The sequence below is a fragment of the Leucopleurus acutus genome, assembly GCF_964270905.1.
Source record: "Leucopleurus acutus genome assembly, chromosome: 15".
Classification (NCBI taxonomy): domain Eukaryota; kingdom Metazoa; phylum Chordata; class Mammalia; order Artiodactyla; family Delphinidae; genus Leucopleurus; species Leucopleurus acutus.
Window position 1 is genome coordinate 30,119,222 of NC_139157.1, and position 20,198 is coordinate 30,139,419.

The 20,198-nt window shown below is 40.5% G+C and overlaps 1 protein-coding gene and 1 pseudogene across 2 annotated transcripts in view; both read right to left on the minus strand.

Annotated features, from left to right (window-relative positions):
* The window catches only part of LOC309972271 (ADP-ribosylhydrolase ARH3-like), a 102,109-nt pseudogene extending 85,557 nt beyond the window's left edge, over positions 1-16,552 (minus strand). Inside the window, exon 1 of the transcript in view lies at positions 16,497-16,552. The product of the transcript in view is annotated as an ADP-ribosylhydrolase ARH3-like (transcript). The remainder of the gene's footprint in view (positions 1-16,496) is intronic.
* Positions 16,553-16,632: 80 nt separating this feature from the next.
* LOC309972272 (small ribosomal subunit protein eS12) lies at positions 16,633-19,285 on the minus strand. The gene is made up of 6 exons (XM_082855893.1): positions 19,211-19,285; positions 19,031-19,081; positions 18,734-18,850; positions 17,684-17,786; positions 17,130-17,231; positions 16,633-16,720 (listed from the first exon to the last, which is right to left on the minus strand). Exons 2-6 carry the CDS (start codon positions 19,042-19,044, stop codon positions 16,658-16,660), a joined length of 399 nt encoding a protein of 132 aa, XP_082712019.1. The 5' UTR covers positions 19,045-19,081; positions 19,211-19,285; the 3' UTR covers positions 16,633-16,657.
* Positions 19,286-20,198: the final 913 nt, after the last annotated feature.

The window sequence follows — 20,198 nt, forward strand, 5'->3', positions numbered from 1 at the left end:
ACTTAACTCTTTAACTGGGAGGTTTTTGTACTGTAAGTGAAGGAAGCACACATAAATATACAAGGAAAAACAAATAAAACTGATGTCTGTGTAAGCAAGAAGGGGAAAAGCTGGACAATTCAATTAGACAAGAGTAAAAACTGTCTACCACACAACTCCAGTTTTTAAGTCCAAAAATAGAATTCCTACGGAACTCATGTTCACCTTTCAGAAACCTGTGCGACAGTAGAGTATGGAATAAATACCTTTATGGAAAAAGTAAACTGCCCAGCATAAAAGTAACTTATAGAAGCATTTCCAAATGTTTTAAGCTGTGCACACACTTTTTCATCTATCACGCTATAATGTTAGTGAAAACACATTTTGGAGGCTGAAATCATAAATCTGAACAAAGAGCTTAACATAGAACTGATGCACATTATCCTTTGGGAATTTAACTAATTTTGTTTTTTTTTTTTTTAAGATTTCAACAGTAAAGTATTCTAACCAGGACTATCACAGCCAAAAATGCTGTAAATCAAACAAAACATTTGTGAAGGAAAGCTCCTTAATTCCTCACCAAACACTTGTATCAATGAAAAAACAATCAGAATAGAACAAATTCCATGTCAGAGGTTAATGGGGACGTGTGAGGTATCATATTGCAGACTTTTATTATACACTATGTAAAAAATCTATGGGAGCCAAGTGTTTCTTCTGAAGCCTACAACTGCACTCAATTTACGTATGAATTTAACATATGAAATACATTTTTTCATTTTCCTCTTACCTAGTGACTTCAGATGGCACAAAATCAGCTTTTGGAGCAACCACAGAGGCAATGATAAAGTTCTAACAATTCAATTTAAAACTGAATTCTTTAACATGCCAATTCAAAAATACAGAAAATGATGTTCTTGATCCTCCATTTGGAGACACATCTTTTACTCGTTCATCCAATAGAGGCATTGGATTTTCACTGCTCTGCCATCTATACTTTTGCTCAGGTTAGAAGTGGCCAAGGAAACTCAGTATCCAAATTATAAATAAGCAGTAACTTGACAACATGAGCATCTAGTTTGTATATTTATACACCTAAGTCACAATGGCTGTATTATTAACGATTAACAAATGAATAGATTTTTCTGTAACTTCTTTAGGGATAGATCCAAAAGGTGTTTGAAATCACAGCAATTAACTTTTAGCTAAGAAAACAGATATGTATCTCAATGTATCTCTTGGATAGGTTAAATTATTGACTATTAATTGACTATTTTCAATTAACAGATTCAATCAAGACACCAGTTAAATAAGAAAAACATTACACTGATAACAAGTGTTAATTTATGAATATGCTGTAGTTTATGCTCATTTTTCAGGAGATTTTTATTCATTCAACTAGTGCTTGCATTTTTAATATGCAAAGCCCTTTGTTAGGTGCTGTACTAAGTTAAAATTATAATAAAGAACAATTTGTTCTTTTTAATTAAAAAAAAAATTTTGTACTTATTTATGGCATGCGAAATCTCAGTTCCCCAACCAGGGATTGAACCCGTGCCCCCTGCAGTGGAAGCCAAGAGTCTTAAATCACTGGACCACCAGGAAAGTTCCATAATAAAGAACCATTTGTTCTTTATGTCCAGTCTATGAGCACTGTGCATACTCGCAAATACAAACACAAGACCAACACACACATATTTGAAAAACTATACCTACTGATCCCCTAAGTGCCCAGCCTGCTGCTGTCCCTATCACAGGTGAATATGAGATTTTCTCCTGAATTTCCCTCTAACTTTGTAGAACTGATATAAAATTGCTTCCCAAGTTCTGCAGCATCTCAGGGTTTTTTTTTTTTTTTTCCCTTCTGTTTATTTTAGGTTCCTCTGGCCATGTAAGTGCCTCTCATTTATCCTCCGCAGATGGCTTCTCCTTTAGAGCTATTCTGACACAGGTGAACTGGTGGTGGCCTGTTTGTTACTCCTATTTACAAATCAATATCATGCAATCATAGGACATGCTAAATAAATGTAACACTGAAGGAGATATTAAGGTTGGAGAGCATAGATGCCAAAGAACTAGAAAAAGTGAGTTATTATCACCTTTCTGTGAACATTTGACTGGCTGGAGCTTGATATTGAGAAAAAGGCAACATCGGTCTATCAACTTCTCCAAAATGTATCCTAATTCCTGTTCCTACCTTTGTGATGATCAGCATGGATTTGGACCATGTGACATCTGGCTGCTCTATTTTCTATGTGAAGGGGTAAGAGATGACCACATGTTGACTGTATCTTGAAGGTAAAAACAGGATACTCTGACAGAATCGAATGTGGAGTATACAGGAGAGAGAGGAGGCAAGCTTGACTCCCAAGTTTTTATCCTGAGCAATTAAGAGGATAAAGTTGTGATTTCCTGCAATGGGGAGGAATCAGGAGCAGAGTAAGTTTTTTGAGGAAATATCAGAAGTTTGGTTAAAGAAGCCTGTTACATATTCAAGTAGAGATGTCAAGTGAGCAGTTGGGTAAATGCTTTTGGAGTTCAAGGGAAAGGTCTGTGACCGAGATATAAATTGGAAGCCCTCCACATCTATATGGATGAGACCACCAAGAGAGTGGGTGGATAAGAAGAGATCCAGGGAATGAAAGCTGAGTTCTCCAAGACTGGGTCAGAGACAGGATGAAGAATTAGTAATGCAGACCAAGAAGGAAGAGCCAATGAAGTAGCAAAAAACAAAGACCAGAAAGTACTTCAGAGGAGGGAGTGGTCAACTGTCAAATGTCACTGAAAAAAAGTTAAGGACTGAGAATTGACCATTAAGTTTAACAGCATGTAATTCACCAGTGCCCTTGACAAGAGACATTTCAGGGGAATTTTGAGTGATTACCTGATTGGAGTGGTTTTAAGATGAACTGTGGAAGCAGTACTGAAGACGGAGAGTATAGACAACTCTTGTGGGTAGTTTTGCTGTAAATGGGAATTGAGAAATGGGGACAGTATCTGAAGGGGATGTGGGATCACATGCTTTGCCCATTCACTCTGTCACTCTCCTCTCACCTCAAATCTTCATCACCACCTCCCCTCATGCTGATTCTAGCTGGTAACTTTGCTTTCTTATTTCAATGAGAGAAAACAGAAACAATCAGGAAGAATTACACCAAGTTGCCACCACAATTTCTAACCTCCTACCTGCATCCATATTCAATATGAAACTAGTTGGTTTGGTTGTGTGCTGTTCTGTGATGGTGTTTAGCTATGTGGGTGCAGGGATGGACCAGAACTATTGTATTATCCAGGGTTGGGGTTTTGCTAGGGGAGAATGAAGAGTGCTGGGGACAAGAACAAAACAATTATAACTGATACATCATTTTTGATTCCTAAAAATATAAGAACTGTCCTACTGTCAAAGCCAGGGCCCTGCCAGTTTAATAGAATGACTCAATCTTGGCAGAAATGCCATAAGATGGTAGCAGCTCACATTAGCTTTAAAGTTCAGATTTCTTAAAACCCACAGCTTCCCTCAACTATTCCTTCTACATCTTGCCTCTACACTTAACCAAACTTACTCTTTTCAGCCCATACCACCTCTCGGAGTAACATGTTATCTACTCAATATGTAAAGTAGCTGTTTAATTTCTTTTCTAAATTAGCTGAAATTAAAGACTGTGTTTGTTAATCTGTACCATACATATTCCCTATCATAGTATTCAGTTGTCATCTTTCCAGGATCCTTGGCGGTGCTCACATCCCTAATACATAAAATATACAGTTCATATTCACATCCTCATTTTTTAAGCACTATTTGAACAAAACATCTTATTAGGCATTAGGGAAAGCACATAAGAAGAGTGTTTCCTACCTTCAAGAAACTCAAGTATGCAATCTATAAGCTAACATGGGCAGTGCAAATGGGCAACCAGAATGAAGAAAGGGAAAGAATGATTATCTGACCTCGTTGCTCCAAGACCTAAATTGTAGTTGAAAGAAAGCACAAAGGACCCAAAATGAAAGAGCTTTCAAGTAAGAAGACCTAGATTTTCAAAATACTTAAACTCATTTTGTTTCTTAGGTAAAAAACAACAACAAAGAGATTCTAACAGAATTAAAATGAACACATTGTGTTAAACATAGAGTATGTTAGCATAGTGCAAAAGTTTCCTGTTCGGGAAATACTGTTCAGGATAAAAGCTCCAAACGGCCACAACCAATGCTCTTAAATGAACATGCTACCTATGGAGGCACAAAGCCACAGTTGAGAGCTGAAGCCAAGAACAGGAGTCTGAACAGACATAAACTCCCACTGGGCAGAACAGTTTTCTATAATCTTTCTAAATAATCTTTAGACCAGCTTCGATGAATCCCGTAGGATTGGGACCCTAATAAAGTCCATGGCCTATGAAAGCTATTTATAAAACTTTTCTGAGAAGGTTACACATACATATTGTCTCAAGCACTGTGTAACAAAAAGTTATAACCTATTCCTTAGGGGATACCTGAGTTTTTAACAGATCTTAAAGCTATCTTTATGTAGGTTAGGGATTTGGAAGGAAAAAGTAGTCTGATTATACTTGCTGTACGTATTTAAATCTGCTGTGCTAATTCTATTATCACCATAATAACCACCATCATTTATGTTCTGGACAGTGGACTAAGCACTTTACACATTATCTCAGTTAATCTTCACAAAAACAAGAAAACTCTAAGACGGTATTAGTATTCCTATTTTAGAGAAAAAGAATTGGGATTTAAATAAGCTAAATAGGGCTTCCCTGGTGGCGCAATGGTTAAGAATCCACCTGTCAATGCAGGGGACATGGATTCAAGCCCTGGTCCAGGAAGATCCCATATGCCACGGAGCAACTAAGCTGTTCACCACAACTACTGAGCCTGTGCTCTAGAGCCCACAAGCCACAACTACTGAACCCACGTGCCACAGCTACTGAAGCCTGTGTGCCTAGAGCCTGTGCTCCACAACAAGAGAAGCCAATGCAATGAGAAGCCTGTGCACCTCGACAAAGAGTAGCCCCCGCTCGCTGCAACTAGAGAAAGCCCGCACACAGCAACGAAGACCCAACGCAGCCAAAAATAAATAAATAAAATAAATTCAAAAATAAATCAATAAGCTAAATGACTTTTCTAGGGTCTCACAATCACTAACTGGCAAAGCCAGGATTCACACCCAAGGACTCCACCCACTCACCTGACTATAAAGCCAGTGTGGGCTGAACAACCACTACAACGTATGTGTCTCTGTGTGTGTGTGTGCGCGCGCGCACGTGTGTGCACCACTGCCATCCCCTTTTCAAGGGGATTGGTACAGACACTATAACAACCTTTAGTAACCAATCTGATGCCCAGCAGTCGGCCCTACAGACACACCAAAAACCTGTCAAATCCCATTTTGAAGTCCTTAGTATGTCAAAAGGGATGAAAATTAGTACCAGTGTCTTTGTTCACAATTATTTAATGAGACCCAGCATACTGAAAAAAGGTGAAATGGGTTTTAACATTAGATATTCCCTCCCTACTATGTATGGAGGCCAGGATAAACCTCTGACTGCATTGTGATTCAACATCTATGGTTTTCACTCATTCAAATTCACACTCAAGTCATTATTTCTGATGTAGTAACCCTGCCAGGGATATAAGCCACCAAGCGGTAGATGAAATTTCAGGTTCACCTTTGGATCTCTGCTGAATCCATAAGTGCTGTATTATGCATTTGTTAGCCAAGGATTTTAATGGAAAGTGAGCATATTAAAAATGTTCTGTTCAGTGCACAAGTCAAATTTATGCCATTACAAAAGGGTTGCTTTCTCAAATTGGTGGGGTGTGGGAAGAAACAGCAAGCATTGCCCAAAGCAGATTATATGCAGACATGAGGAAATTAAAGCTCAAAAGTTAATGCAAATGAGCAACAGAGATCCATATTTTAGAGGTCAGATTTTCGGAAATTATCTCCTAAACGAGATTTCTAAGAATATAGAATTTTTAAGTGAAAGTTGAGGCTGGAATGCAACTCGTCAATTTAAAATAATCCTTTGAATCTTTTCTTTCCTAACCAGGGTAAAGACATAACATAAGCAGCAAGAAAACTTTAATATTTAGGCCTTCATTTTCTCCTCTTTTTTCTTAAAGCCAATACATGTTGATTCTCCAGGAACTTTTCCAATAGCTGGTTAAATTTCCTGAAGGAAGCTAAGAAAGAATACAAGTTCTTTATACACATGCGTAAATTTATTTACACACACACACACACATACACATATTCCAGCAAAATATATCCAGGTTGCACACTGCAGGTTTGTACTCCCTGGAAGCTGCCTCCTCAAGGAGAGGTACAAACTGGATGTTAAACAGAAGCTGAGGTCTTAAGACCTTGAGATCCATGGATTTACCAATCTAACCTTTTCTCTCCTGCACTAATACTACAACAAAACAGACAGTAGCAGTTCAGGTGCATATATGTACTTTTACTGACCTGAGATCTGGTTACTTATTATTATTAAAATTGGTTCAGAAATTTGAGAAGAAATAAGGAAGATGAGTGTCTAGTATTATTAGAAAATTACTACTCCATAAAAAAAATAGAGATCAGAAAACCCACAGCTGTAGAGCCAAGTTCTTTGTTAGGCATGTACAGCTTTCTAAATCCCATAAAAATCTCAACATCTGACCCATTTCATTTTTACAAGGGAAGGGGCTATTACTCTGGAAAATACGCGTAAAACTCCGCAGCATTCAGAGGCATTAAACAGTTTTACTTCACATTTGTTTCCTGTGTATCCTGCTTGATAGACACACTGCAGCACCTGCTGCTATAACTCTGCTGTTCATCAGCTCCCAGCCTTCTCTGTTCAGAAAGACTGGTTTGCACTGCTTTTCCAACAGCTGAGGTTATGCTGCCCTCTCCTGTTCACTGCACAGAATGTACTGAAATGACGCTCAAAAGGAACGCAAAGTGGTGTTGGATAAAACTAACAACTAGAGATTGTTCACTCTTTATTATAAAGGTTTTTTAAGCCAGTAAATCAAAACCAATTTTAATCAAGATGGCAATGCCATAGTAATTTTAAATTTGGTTTTAGATAGAAGCTATTCCAGAGAATTTCTGAAGTCTTCATTTAAACATTAAACTGGTAGTTGACTTTTCTGAATATTGTTTTCATATTACCTAAATTGTAATGATTTATTTTGTACAATAAAATATTTTAAAACATTAAAATAAAACATTTTAAACATATAAAAATAAAACATTTTAAAACATTAAAAATAACATATATGTTAAATTTTAATATTAGCTAAAGAATTCTCAGGAAATCGATTTCTCTCCAATGAATTCAAATTTAGAAACACTCAAAAAGAAGCAAGTAAGGGCTTCCCTGTTGGCGCAGTGGTTAAGAATCCGCCTGCCAATGCAGGGGACATGGATTCGAGCCCTGGTCCGGGAAGATCCCACATGCCGCAGAGCAACTAAGCCCGTGCACAACTACTGAGCCCACGCGCCACAACTACTGAAGCCTGCGAGCCCTAGAGCCCGTGCTCTGCAACGAGAAGCCACCACAATGAGAAGCCTGGGCATAACAATTAAGAGTAGCCCCTGTTCACCGCAACTAGAGAAAGCCCGCACACACCAATGAAGACCCAACACAGCCGAAAATAAATTTGGTTAATTTTTTTTTAAAAAAGCAAGTAAGTGGATGACAAAAGCTAACAACAGAAATTAGTCTTCCTTTGGAATTTTACCGAAGCACACATACAAGAAAATAAAGGAAGTTTTCAAAAGGTTCTTTTCATCTCTAAATTTCAGAATCTGAAAACATACCCACCAGAATTCCGTATCTCCAAAAAGTAGTTTTTCTTCTGCTCTCAGAATCAACTATAAATCAGTAACACTGGCGTGTTAATGCAATTGTCTCCCCAGATTTTTGTGGACAGGAACTGCACTGTAGTCTAGGATGAGAATCTGCATCTTATGCTCATTCATCTTAAAGAGATCTTTAAGAAGCAGGTTCTTCTCTGCCAACACTATAGAATGGATACCTAATCCAGGATTATTTTTAAGGCCAATTCCCCTACCAACCAACTATAGATAACGATACTCCTTTAAAGTTATTTATAACTGCTTCTGAAAATTAACATTAATTTATTAACTTTAATGGCAAGGCAAAGAACTAGCTGCAATCTTTTGTAAAATACACTCATTATTCACTTTGAGACAGGTTTTCTTCAAATCACGTTCTTATGGACAAATGCCTCCCCTTGTCTTCCCTTCTCTTTTAAGACACATCCTCGGATCTGCTAGTTCACCTGTGTATTAGGGGCCCAACAAGGGTTCCGTGGTAGATCCCTAGTTCTGGAGACTTCATCGCTCTACATCACTGTTGGTGGCCTAAATTAATGGGACAAGTACAAACCAGGAAAACACTGCACAAACTCAAAGTGCACAGTGCAAATGACCTGTGGGAGATGATGCTTGTGTATTCTGGCTTTGTATAAACATTCTTCCACATCTGTACACACCTCTTGTGGAAGCCAATATATTGCCCTTGTTAGCTTATTTTTCATGCACTAAAAAGTGTCTCTGGGGCTTCCCTGATGGGGGTCCGCCTGCCGATGCAGGGGGTGTGAGTTCGTGCCCCAGTCCGGTCCGGGAGGATCCCAGGTGCCGCGGAGCGGCTGGGCCCGTGAGCCATGGCCGCTGGGCCTGCGCGTCCGGAGCCTGTGCTCCGCAGCGGGAGGAGCCGCGGCTGTGAGAGGCCCGCGTAACGCAAAAAAAAAAAAGTGTTTCTGGACTCATAGTACGTTTGTTTAAGTCCTCATCCCTGATATTCTTCACCAATACACCCATATCAATTTACAAAGTATATTCCTTCCACATATATTTAGAATATTTTAATCTTCAACAAAATGACAAATCCTATAATCAGTTTACCCACATGTCCAAGTCTGCTTGGAGCATATCCTGGGATGTGGAGGCTCTGTCTTCTCAGCCGGAAAATGAGGGAACCAAATGAGATCATTTTTCAGGTCCTTCCAACTGAAAAATTCAGATTCTAACTGCAAGTAGAGTCTGCAATGCGAGACTCATCACTTCAGGCCTAAACTCCCAGCCCAATTCTCTCTGGGCAAGAGAGAGCATCTTCTCCAGAAATACAGCAAGAAAGTAGCAAGGCCACATTTTGGTCAGGCCACAGTTACTTCTAGAAAATAACACAACCAGTAATGATACTACTAACTCTAGAAAGTAATTTACCACAATCATCATTAATAATTACTTTAGATGACAGTATTAAAGAATATCACTTGTGTTATTAAGTAGAAGACTGTAATCATTTAATTCCCTAAATTTTGTATCATTTAGCAATAAACTAAGTTTGAGAGGTAATCATGTAGATATTATAGAAACATACTTTTTTTTTTACACAGAGCCCAGAATTACATAAGAGCCCCTTCCTGGTAGGGCCTCTTCAAAGGACTAAAATCAAACATGAAGCAGGTTGGGCTTCCCTGGCAGCACAGTGATTAAGAATACACCTGCCAATGCAGGGGACATAGGCTCAAGCCCTGGTCCGGGAAGATCCCACATGCCACGGAGCAACTAAGCCCGTGCGCCACAACTACTGAACCTGTACTCTAGAGCCTGCAAGCCACAATTACTGAAGCCCACGCGCCTAGAGCCCGTGCTCTGCAACAGAAGCCACTGCAATGCGAAGCCCACACTCACTGCAACGAGAAAGCCCATGTACAGCAACAAAGACCCAACGCAGCCAAAAATTAATTTTTTTAAAAAAACAGAAAACAAAAAACATGAAGCACGTTGAGGGACAGGGGCGTGGGTTCAATCCCTCGTCAGGGAAGTTCTCCATGCCCCGTGGTGCGGGCAAAAACAAAATCAAAAACATGACGCAGTTTGGGAATCGCATAGGAGAGGAAAATGTTAAAAGAAACAGCTGTATTTCTTTGCACAACTGTTTACCTTTCATTATCAAAGTATCAAAGCAAAAATCAAGAAATCAGAATTATAGGGTTAAAGGAACAGTTTACATGCTCTTCCACTCAACGCTACATAGCGGTTCTGTTTTTGTTACATATTGTTTATATGTTGGGGAGATTTTGCTTTGGTTGTTTATTTTCTAGTCTACATAAAGCAATTATCAATCTTATTAAATATATCTTCTCCCTTAAATAAGAGTTTGCATCTCTTATCCAAACGGGCTGTTAATTTCTAAATGTGAATGCCTTACTAGGAAGACAAGAGTTAAACTGTATAGGTAGGGTAAAATATTTTACTTTGCTGCTGAGAAAAAATTTCAACACACAAGTACACGTCTGGGGACTGGCAATGATTACGAGCACTTTCACTTGATTAATATACCATTTCAGTTGAGACTCACCAAAGAAAATAACTACTGGGGTTCTACCCAATGCAATAAAAGATAACTGGTCAGCTAATATTCAACTCAATTATACTTATTTTCGACTGATTTATAATGTTAAGTGAATGCTCACCTTCCAAAATCAAAGGTGAATGTTCACATTTTAACTGAAGAAAATAATGTGTAGAATAAATCAATCCTTTGTACTAGTTTATAGGCAACTGAACGTCTTCTCTCCCTCCCTCCCCTCCCATCTCCCTCCTTCCATCTCTCTCCCTGTCTCCCTCTCCTCCCCCCACTCCTCTCCCCCACCCCTCAGAAATACAGCTTGCTTTTAATATGTTGCCTTCACTTCCCACAAATAATCTGTACTCTTACTTGCAGATGGTCATTATGCCCTGGACGGTCCTGGGATTTATCAGGCAGGCAGGTTTCTGCTTCATTGAAGAAACTTGCTGCGCACCGTTATACGGCTCTGTTATACGGCTCTGACGGGAGAAACACCCTCAGCAGTTTTACCAAAGCACAGAAGTTTCTTTGAAGAGCAGCTCATTTCTTACCTGCTTTATTTTTACTACCACCCAAAAGGAAAGTTTCAAACTGTAACTGAATGTTAGCTAAACCTCCATCTGCCCTGCAGTCTATTACCCGAGACTCCACATGGCAGCAATGCCACCTGCGACACTTTGAATGAGCCTCACTTCACAGGACAACACTAGGCAACAATAAAGGTAATAAGTATATTTATGCCTTGATAAGTTATTTTAAAATGTAAAAAATTTCACATAAACTGTTTCCTCTCCACGTAGGGCTCCGAACTTTGCTTCTGCATGTTAATATCATCCACATTATCATTTTCATGTTTATTTGAAAATTAAATTTCTAGACTCTTTACATGACAGAAAATTGGAATATAAAATTTTGAACTCGATAATTTAATTTCAAAACCCTAGCTTGTGGGTGGGGATAGAAAAGGTTTTATTTCTGCTTAAAAATTATACATGTACTCCCTCCTAAAACTGGGGTAACTGCAACACTTTATGACGTGTGTGGGTAAACACCTCCCAGCAAGACACAACATGCACCTATTTAGCAAAACATCTGCTGAGCCCCGGAACTCACCAAGTATATGCAAGCATCAAATCTAAGAGAAGACAGAATGTTTAATTTGCAGCATTCTGTATGTCAATACTTCATTTTCCCCTTACGGATCTCGTATTTATGTGCATTTTGCTCCTTTTAACCTGGTGGCAACACTGTGAAATATCACAGGTCTTTTACCCCACATTTCTCTAACAAGCCAACCAGGTACAAACAGGATTTTTTATCTGTTTGTAAATTTTAGTTGGGAGCAGTTGAGTTGAAAGGAGGAAAAATAAAAAGCCAAATACTACATTTGTGTAAGGTTTAGTTCACATCACTCATATAATACTGTGCTGTTGGCATGTGTCTCAATAAACAAGCTTCAAAGAGAAATTACTGCAGCGTAAAAAGTTTCCCTGAATTCACATGCTTTTTACTGTTCCCAAGCCTCATACTGGCTTTTAAATTTTCAGACTCTTAGAGGTGTGTACCCCATATTGTGATAGCATACGTTTCTCTACCCTGCTCCCTAGAGTAGAGCTGGAGGGATGGGAAGTTGAGACAACTTGGCACCATTCTAGTTTAGAAGAGGCCCAGCTTGAGATTCACTTTTGTTGCCAGAAAAAAAGGAACATGAGAAATTAAAGTGTCAAAAGAGGCTGGGGAGTTTAAGCCCGAGAAGGAAACCCACAAATTAAATGACTAAACAAATAGGCAGGTCAAATCTATTCATCCAACAGATTATAAGAGTGCCTATTACACCAAGCACTACTCTAGGCACCAGAGATTACAGCACAGAACAATGTCAGTGCTTCCATGGAGTTATACTGTGGATTATAATCTCCAGAGTATGGCTGTTGCCTTGATGCTCTCCAAATTATGCCCATTTTTCCAGAATACGCCTGCTCTGAAACCTTCTAGTCTTCAGGTAGCTTCAGACAAATTCTCACTTAGTGGAAGAGAAAGGGGCCTAACAAGAACATACAGTCCACTATCACAGAGCAAAACCTTTTCCTCTAGGAACATGTTGTAGTCTCTATTTCTTAATTGTATATAAAATAACTAGTCACCTCTACTGACAACCTCCCAAAGCACAAGTTGAACTGACCTCACCAGCTGGGGAGTGTGGATTCTACAATATCAAGACAAAGAGCAAGAGCAACGAGAAATAGTAAACTGAAGCCCAACAATTTTCAAGGAGTGGGAGGAGAATCTTTTCCTAAGGGGAGCCTGCTGTACAGTCTGTGCTTATCTCCACTTCTTTTACTGACAGGTCCCTGTGACACTAGCTTCTTACTGCCCTCTGCTGGGTAGGTCTGAACTCCCTCTTTTAAAGCTGCCCTGTCGTATGCACGTGCTATTTCACCAGACGAGTAAATTCACATGTTCACAAAACATACAAAAATGTTTAGTTTTATATTAATGCTACTTAAAATTAATCCTAAGACTATCTTGTACCATTCTTTCATTTAAGAATGTTTTCTTACTACAAAAGCAATACATATTAAAGAAAAAAAAGGAAAACCAAAATACCCACCTTTCCAGAAGTAACCATTAAAACCTTAATGTATATCCTTCCAACCTTTCTTTTCTCTGAAGGCATGTGTTTTTTTTTTTTTAACAAAATGTGGTCTTACCGTACGTTTTAACTATTGCTTTACGAATACACTGACAAATACCCTTCCGTTCTGTCCATTTATATTGGCACCATAATACCCCATTATGTAGATGTATCACATTTCACCTAATTGTTTCCCCTCCTTCAACCAACAAGTCCTACCAAGAGTTCTGTAGTAAGCATACTTATAGCTATAACCATTCTTTCATTTGTAATTGGTCAATGAATGGGTTAACTAAATTGATGCTTTATAATTTTTCTCACCCTTTATCAGAAAATGAAAGGTTAACAGAACCTCCCGGGTTGGTAGGGCCATAAAATAACCACCAGTCTCCACCTTCACGTTTCACAACTGAGTTTAGTTCCCAAAGAGGAAACCAGACTCAGCTTCTACCTATAAAAGCACTTCTCTACTCGTTTATCCCCTTCCCAAAGCCAATTTGCCACTGGAAACAAATTAGGAACACGGTGATGAAAGTAGTCAGTGAAAAAGGGGCAAAAGAAATGTCAAGAAACGACACTCTTAAGGCATGTTTCATAAGAGAGCTTAAAAGATTGCCCCTTTAGTGCAGGTCTTAATAATTCCTAGGGTCACCCACCTCCCTCATTTCTAAGCCTTTTCAAGCAAAAGCCAGGTTGTAATGCAACTTTAATCAGCAGACTCGGCCCTGTTATGTTTTGGGTAAAAAAACTGGCTGAGACATCTCACTTGTGGTATGATAAAGTTTTAATTTAGGTGTGCTTATGCCATTTGAAGTGTAAGCCACTGTTGTTTAAAAAGGACTGATTTCTGCCTGGGGAGCACCAGTACCACCAATCCTTCTGAACACTGATGTGTTAATATTTATGTAGCCCAAGCCCTAAATACCTGATCACCCTCTGTACAATTATTCTTCAATTCTGACTGTGACCATCCCCCCTCTGCCCCCAGCACCTGGCCACGGGCAACGAGTCAGACTTCATCCAAGTTTCTCTCTGGGAGGCTGGGGAAGCCTGGTGGCATCTCTTGGGTACCTGCATAGCCCAGCCATGATGCCTCCATTGCTCTTGCTAGAAATTACTTCTGAAATTCCATATTGCCTTGTGGATTGGGCTTTATGAGGACCCCAGCTGGGAGGACAATGCCCTACCCCACTGAGCCATCACCCTGCCCCACCCTCAGCCTGGAATGAAGGCTGTGATCTTACTTCCCCTCCTTGGTTAAATATCCTCTCCTTCCTCCTCTATGAAGAGGGCAGGAAGACGCAAAGCTTGCCTGTGCTTAACATATTCCTTGAGCCCAACTTTTTGCACTCTCATCCATAAAGAAAAAAGAAATTCAAGCTCCATTTAAAGGGCTAGTCTTCAGTAAGACAGATGTTTCCACATTTCTAGGGTTCATAACACCTCTGCCTATGTTGTCATTGCCTCAACAACCCAGTTTAAGATAAATTCTTGTTTTTAATGGACACCTACCTAATACAGCCTTTTTACAATTTTTCTATGGATGTCCTGATTATTTTTAAAAGAATTTAAAGTGGTTTACAAAAAACACACATAATAGAAATTTTAATAAAATCAGGACCAGGCAAAAATTTTTTAAGTATAAGAGTTAAGAACAAAGAAAATGGATTTGGCTTGGAGGTTTTCTTGCAACCCAGTGAAAGGGTAGTCTCATGAGGGATGCCCTCAAACTATTATTTTCCCCAGTAAGAGAATGAAGACATCTGCTTCTGCCCTGGCACCTTTGCATGGATGGCCTCCCTCATGAATCCCATAGAAGCTATAGACAAGTCACAATTTCAAGGCTAAAGCTATGTTCCTTTGAGCTGGGTTTTGAAGACTGCCAGGTAGACAAAAAAGAAAGGTACTTCAGGCAAAGGCAGAAAGACCTAATAGATTTAGTCATGAGAAAAAGGATAATCACTTCACTGCAACTGAGCAGTGCGGATGAAAAACTGGGGCCATTGCCACCTGGAGTCTACAGGCTATAAAAGGCAGAGGTGGGGCAGAGGACATCCGAGGGCTCTGGCTTGGGAAATCGACAGGAAGTAACACAAAAAAATGTTAACACTTGGTGCAGAGCTTGGCATACATTAGCAGGTCAACAACTCTTCCCCTTCCTCTCACAAAAAGCACTGACCTTAAGGGGAAGATAAAATTCACTGAGGCACACAAAACTTGAAGGTTTTCACAGGGTGCTGTCTAGTGCACACCATTAGTCTAGTGCTGATCAAAGACAAACAAGTGGAAACTGTCCCAGGCTGGCCTTAGAGAAGTAAATAGGACCAGTCTGAACTCTGGAACTATTAAAATAGAAGGGGTGGGCAGAGGGAGAAACAAGGGACTGAGGTACAGCATGGCAAAGGCCAAAGTAGACCACAAATAAAATTTTCTAAAAAGTCAGGAAGAGGGCAAAAGAAAAAGGTCATTAAGAAGCTGGTTTGACCGTAAGTGTCTTGGTGACCATAACATTCTAGCAGACAGAAGCCAGAAAACACACTGAAAGTTAATTTTCAACAATGGATTTAGCCAGGTAGTATCTACAGTAAGATAGGGTCAAGGGTAAAATATTTCTTTAAGTGTGTTTTGTAACTCAGCTGACAGCGAATATGGAAATATCGAAAAACCAATGCTGATGTAATCCCAAATCAGAGTTAACATTCAGCAAACAGATTAGCTTCAAAAAGTCTTCCCAGCACTAATTTCAAAAAGGGGTGAATATGAAAATGCACTTTGCTGTAATCCAACAGTTTTCCCTAGCCTGAATTACACAATTTCCCATAAAGGATCAAACAAAAATATGGTTTTTCCACTGCATCAACAGACTCAAACAGCACCAAATACAGCATAGGGACTCAAAATGTTAAGCAGACAGTGATATAAAGAAATCACAATTAAAAGCAAACTAAATTCATTTTCCCTTCACATGTGCCCTATAACTGTATAGTAGGACAGGCAAACCAGGGGAGAGAAACTCAAAAGTACCCCAGTTGGCAATTTACGAGGGATTCCAATTTTAAGACTTCCATTAGTCCTACCTGGCTCAACATTTCGTACTCACACAAACCCAACTTGATCCAGGCTTGAAGTACATGGGTCACCATTACTTCTCCCTACTGAGTTTCTAGAGGGACTAGAAATACATAGAAACACATTTTGTTTCTGTGGCTAATATTTAGGTAAATAAGACACTCTGACCTTCCCTAATGGGCATGTGCATAAGCACACCTGGACTTCATGTACCTTCTAGTGTCCCACAGCCTAAATCCAATCCAGCTTTAGGATTTTAAGTTACTGACACCCACACTTGACTAGCCTCAACCCATTTCTCTTGGTCCTAGGATGGCCTCGTCATAGTCGTGATAAATGTCCACACCCAAGAAACCCTGTCACCAATACCTCACTGTAAGCCTATCTTCACTTGGGCTCTTCTGCTTGCCAACACTGAAGTTACTTACTGGTTGGGAGAAAAGGCTTTCACTTAGAACCAGGCGACAGAGAGCATGCTTCCAGTTATTTTGCAATGAATATCTTTTGTTCTTCATTAACAGGGACCTTACTTTACTGCCCCAAATAAAAAACCAGAGATGAGGAACAAGAGCCTAGTTTTTTTATTTGATCATTTCTTGCATTTGAAGTACTCCTCGATGACATCCTTGGCCTGAGACTCTTTGCCATAGTCCTAAAAAAAACATACGTGATTTTACTAAAATTTAGAAACTCAACTAAATTGTTAGCACTAGTTATAATGAAGCTTTAAAAAAAATCAGCACGTCTCGTGAAAACGCTTCCCACCATTAAAATGTCTTGTAGCCATTTTCAGGGACCTTAAAGACTTCAATGTCTTTAAGGCTCGTAACACGGCTTTCCTATTGCCAGCATTTTCTAAATTTCTGCAGAAACACATTCAGATAAGCAGATTCATTGGCTGGCTTAATTATGTCTTATTTCCCTTTTCTGCAAGGCAGAAGGCTTTTTCTAAGTTTGCTGAGGATTACGCATTTTTTGCTTCGAAGAGATTCTTGACTTAACTCACAGTGAAGCGCATCTACCCAGCGCAGCCTTCACCCCGCACACCGGTACCGACTTACCTTAACCACCACACAGCTGCAGCCAACCACTTTACGGGGTTTCCCCTCTCTGTCAATTTTACAGAGGCCTACCCATTCCCCTAGTTTCTTGTTGTCATCAACCTATCAGGGGGGAATAAAAACAAAGATCACCACACTCCAAGGCTTTAATGCTATTGGTAACACAGTACATTATATGTAAGGTAGCTGTAGTCAGAGAGGGTGACATGGCAGTTTCCTCATATCAGTTCAGTAGAGGGAGCCAGTTGTCATCATGCACAGCACCAAGACCCCCTATCAACACCCTACCTATCTTTTGTTCTGTACCAGCATAAAATTAGCATTTAATTCTGCAGGAATAAAAATGTTTCTAGAACTAGTTTTATCATAGCCAACAATGCCAAATTTGTGACGCCTTTCACAGCTGCAGAAAACAAAGAGCTCGTTACAAAATTTGCTCCGGTATGACAAAAATCATTATGGATAGCATTTATGTGGACACATGTCCCTAACTGGCCCAATTTCCATTAAGCTACTTTGGCTTTCGGAAAAACCAAATTCAATGAGAAACTTACCTTAATCAGGTTGATTTGGTGCTCAGCACAAAGGGCCTCCACCAGCTTGACATACATAGGCTCATCACAGTTGGATGCAAGCACACAGAGATGGGCTTGGCGCCTGAAATGCAAATCCAACAGTAGATGTTAAAATTCAGATCTAAATCCACTACTGTGCTTTAGAAGAGTTATCTTTGCACTGGCTACACTGGCAAAACATAAGCAGCCACTGAAGAATACAACTTTAGTTTGACGTAGCTACCACCAGGCATATGTTCCTTAACTTCATCTACAGAATCACCCTGTCTTCAGTAACTCTTAAAACTTCAAATGTTATATATAGGAACTAGTTTACTAAGTTGTTACCTGTTACTAGCCCAGACCCTTAATATTGCAGAGTATGTTCAAGGTACAAATAGTAGACTCGTATCAGGAACTTTCCAACAAGTGCTGTCTTCACTGGATTCAACTGGCCAACCTACACCAAATTGAATAGACTTAAATTTACCTAACTTAGTAACCCTTTCACAACATTTAAGTTCAGCTCTAATAGTTAACAGCTGTTTTGCCAATGTTACCCACCCAGAGACCTCACTGAGTAAATTTGCAATTATCCCACACCCACATTGGTCTCCACAGCTACTGTACAAAGTTCATACCAAAACCAGATGTTTCTGCCACTTTAATATAATGGTTTTAATTTGCAAAGTGCTAAATGAAAGTTCCCACCTATCCCCTAAATAACAGTGAAACTAGCCCCAAAAGCTACAGGTTTGTCAGACTGTTAGTTTTCACTCATAAAAAGAGTGAAGGGGTATCCGACAATTTAAGTCATCATTCAAACACTGTAGTTTCACTTTAGAAATCAAGTGCTCATCCCCATTCCAAACCCACACACTTTAAGTGGGTCATTAGAGATCTGAGTTCTGATACCTTTTCCTAGGTTTCCTGTAGAACGGATGCCATTCAGAACCTCTGTGCTAACACCATGAACTTCACGCTTTCTTCCCTCGGCTGCAGTTTTGTTCCGGTTCCAACACCCCACCGTATTGAGACTGATACACGTACTTGTCTAAGGCTTTGGCAGCTTCGCGAATTCCACGTGCTAGGCCATCATGGATGAGGGCGGTCTTCAGCACCTCTTGCAGAGCAGTATTAACGTCCATTACACCTCCAGCAACAATGCTGAAAGACAAAAAAATTAAGCTATTAATAAGTTCCCGCACACCATCTAACGCCTTGCACTTGGCAGTCATCAGCGAGGTCGGTCAGACGCGCTTAAGGCGCCACGGCCGACCCAGAGCCCGCACTACCGGCTCGAAGCCCACGCCTGGGCCGCACCACCACCCCGGGCCCTGGGCTCACCCTTCCTCGGCCATGGCGGTGGGTTACGGGTGGAGCCGAATCTTGAATGCACTACAATACAAAAAGCAAAAAAGTGGTTGATAAATAGATTCAACTTAGGTGCAAATATTCAACGTCAATCCCTGGCAAAAAACAGCGAGCCACGCTTCGTAAACACCACCCTAGCTTGCCTCCACTCACCCCGCGCCTCCGCCTCCGCGCGGCTCCGCGGCGGCAGGGAAAGAGAACGAACGTAACCTCAAGACGGTATTTAAGGGTTTCCCAGGACCCCTAGGCGCATGTGCACTCCCTTCCGTGCAAGAGCTGGCTCTGGCAGTGCCGGTCTCGAGAATTTCTGTTTCCGGATTGAGGTGGTTCATGAGACAGGGGTCCTGCTAGCCTTCTAGCAGGACCGGTCATGACTCTGTTCGGCGGTCATTGGACCGCACAACAGGCACTAACGCGGGCAGCCTCCCAACGTCATTCCCAGCCGGGGCCCGCGGAGGCCCAGAGAACTCGTCCTACGGAGCGCGAGAAGGGCCAAGCTCTCCTGTCTGCGCGATCTTGTAAGTCCCGCGGAGCCCAGGCTCTGTCGGAACACCAGTTTTAACCCCTTCTGACACTATAATTGTAATTTCCTATCGACCCCACCAACTGGGCCTCCCTGAGCTGCACACTCTCTCCCTTCAATTTTAAGTCATTCTGAATGTTCATGAATTTTTCATTCTGTGGGTGATCTTCGCCCGCGCGCGCGTCTCTCTGTTCTCATGAAACGAAAGCTCGCTACTTCTGAGCGCATTGCAAATACCACTTTCCCGGCGACTGTTAGTTAAGTGGAACCTCTGGCCAGCCCGGTGGTTGGTTACGGTTTCCTAATATAGTTCGTTCTAAAAGAAGGTTTGTTTGTTTGTTTTCTTTTTCTTTTTAACACTAAATTGTCCCCCGGATTCGTAACCCCGTCCAAATCGGGATTTAACAGGTGCATTGAAACACCTGCAATGTACCATACGTAGGGACAGGGTCTGGAAATACAGAGATGAAAACGTAGTCTTTGAGAAATCCAGCGTTAATTTCGCCTTCCAGGACTGACGGAGTTAGTGCAATCTGAGAAGTCAGTTTTAACTCTGATTTTCCCGGGAAGCAACATTCTGAATTTTGCATTGATTGGCCATTCCCCTACCAGCACTTG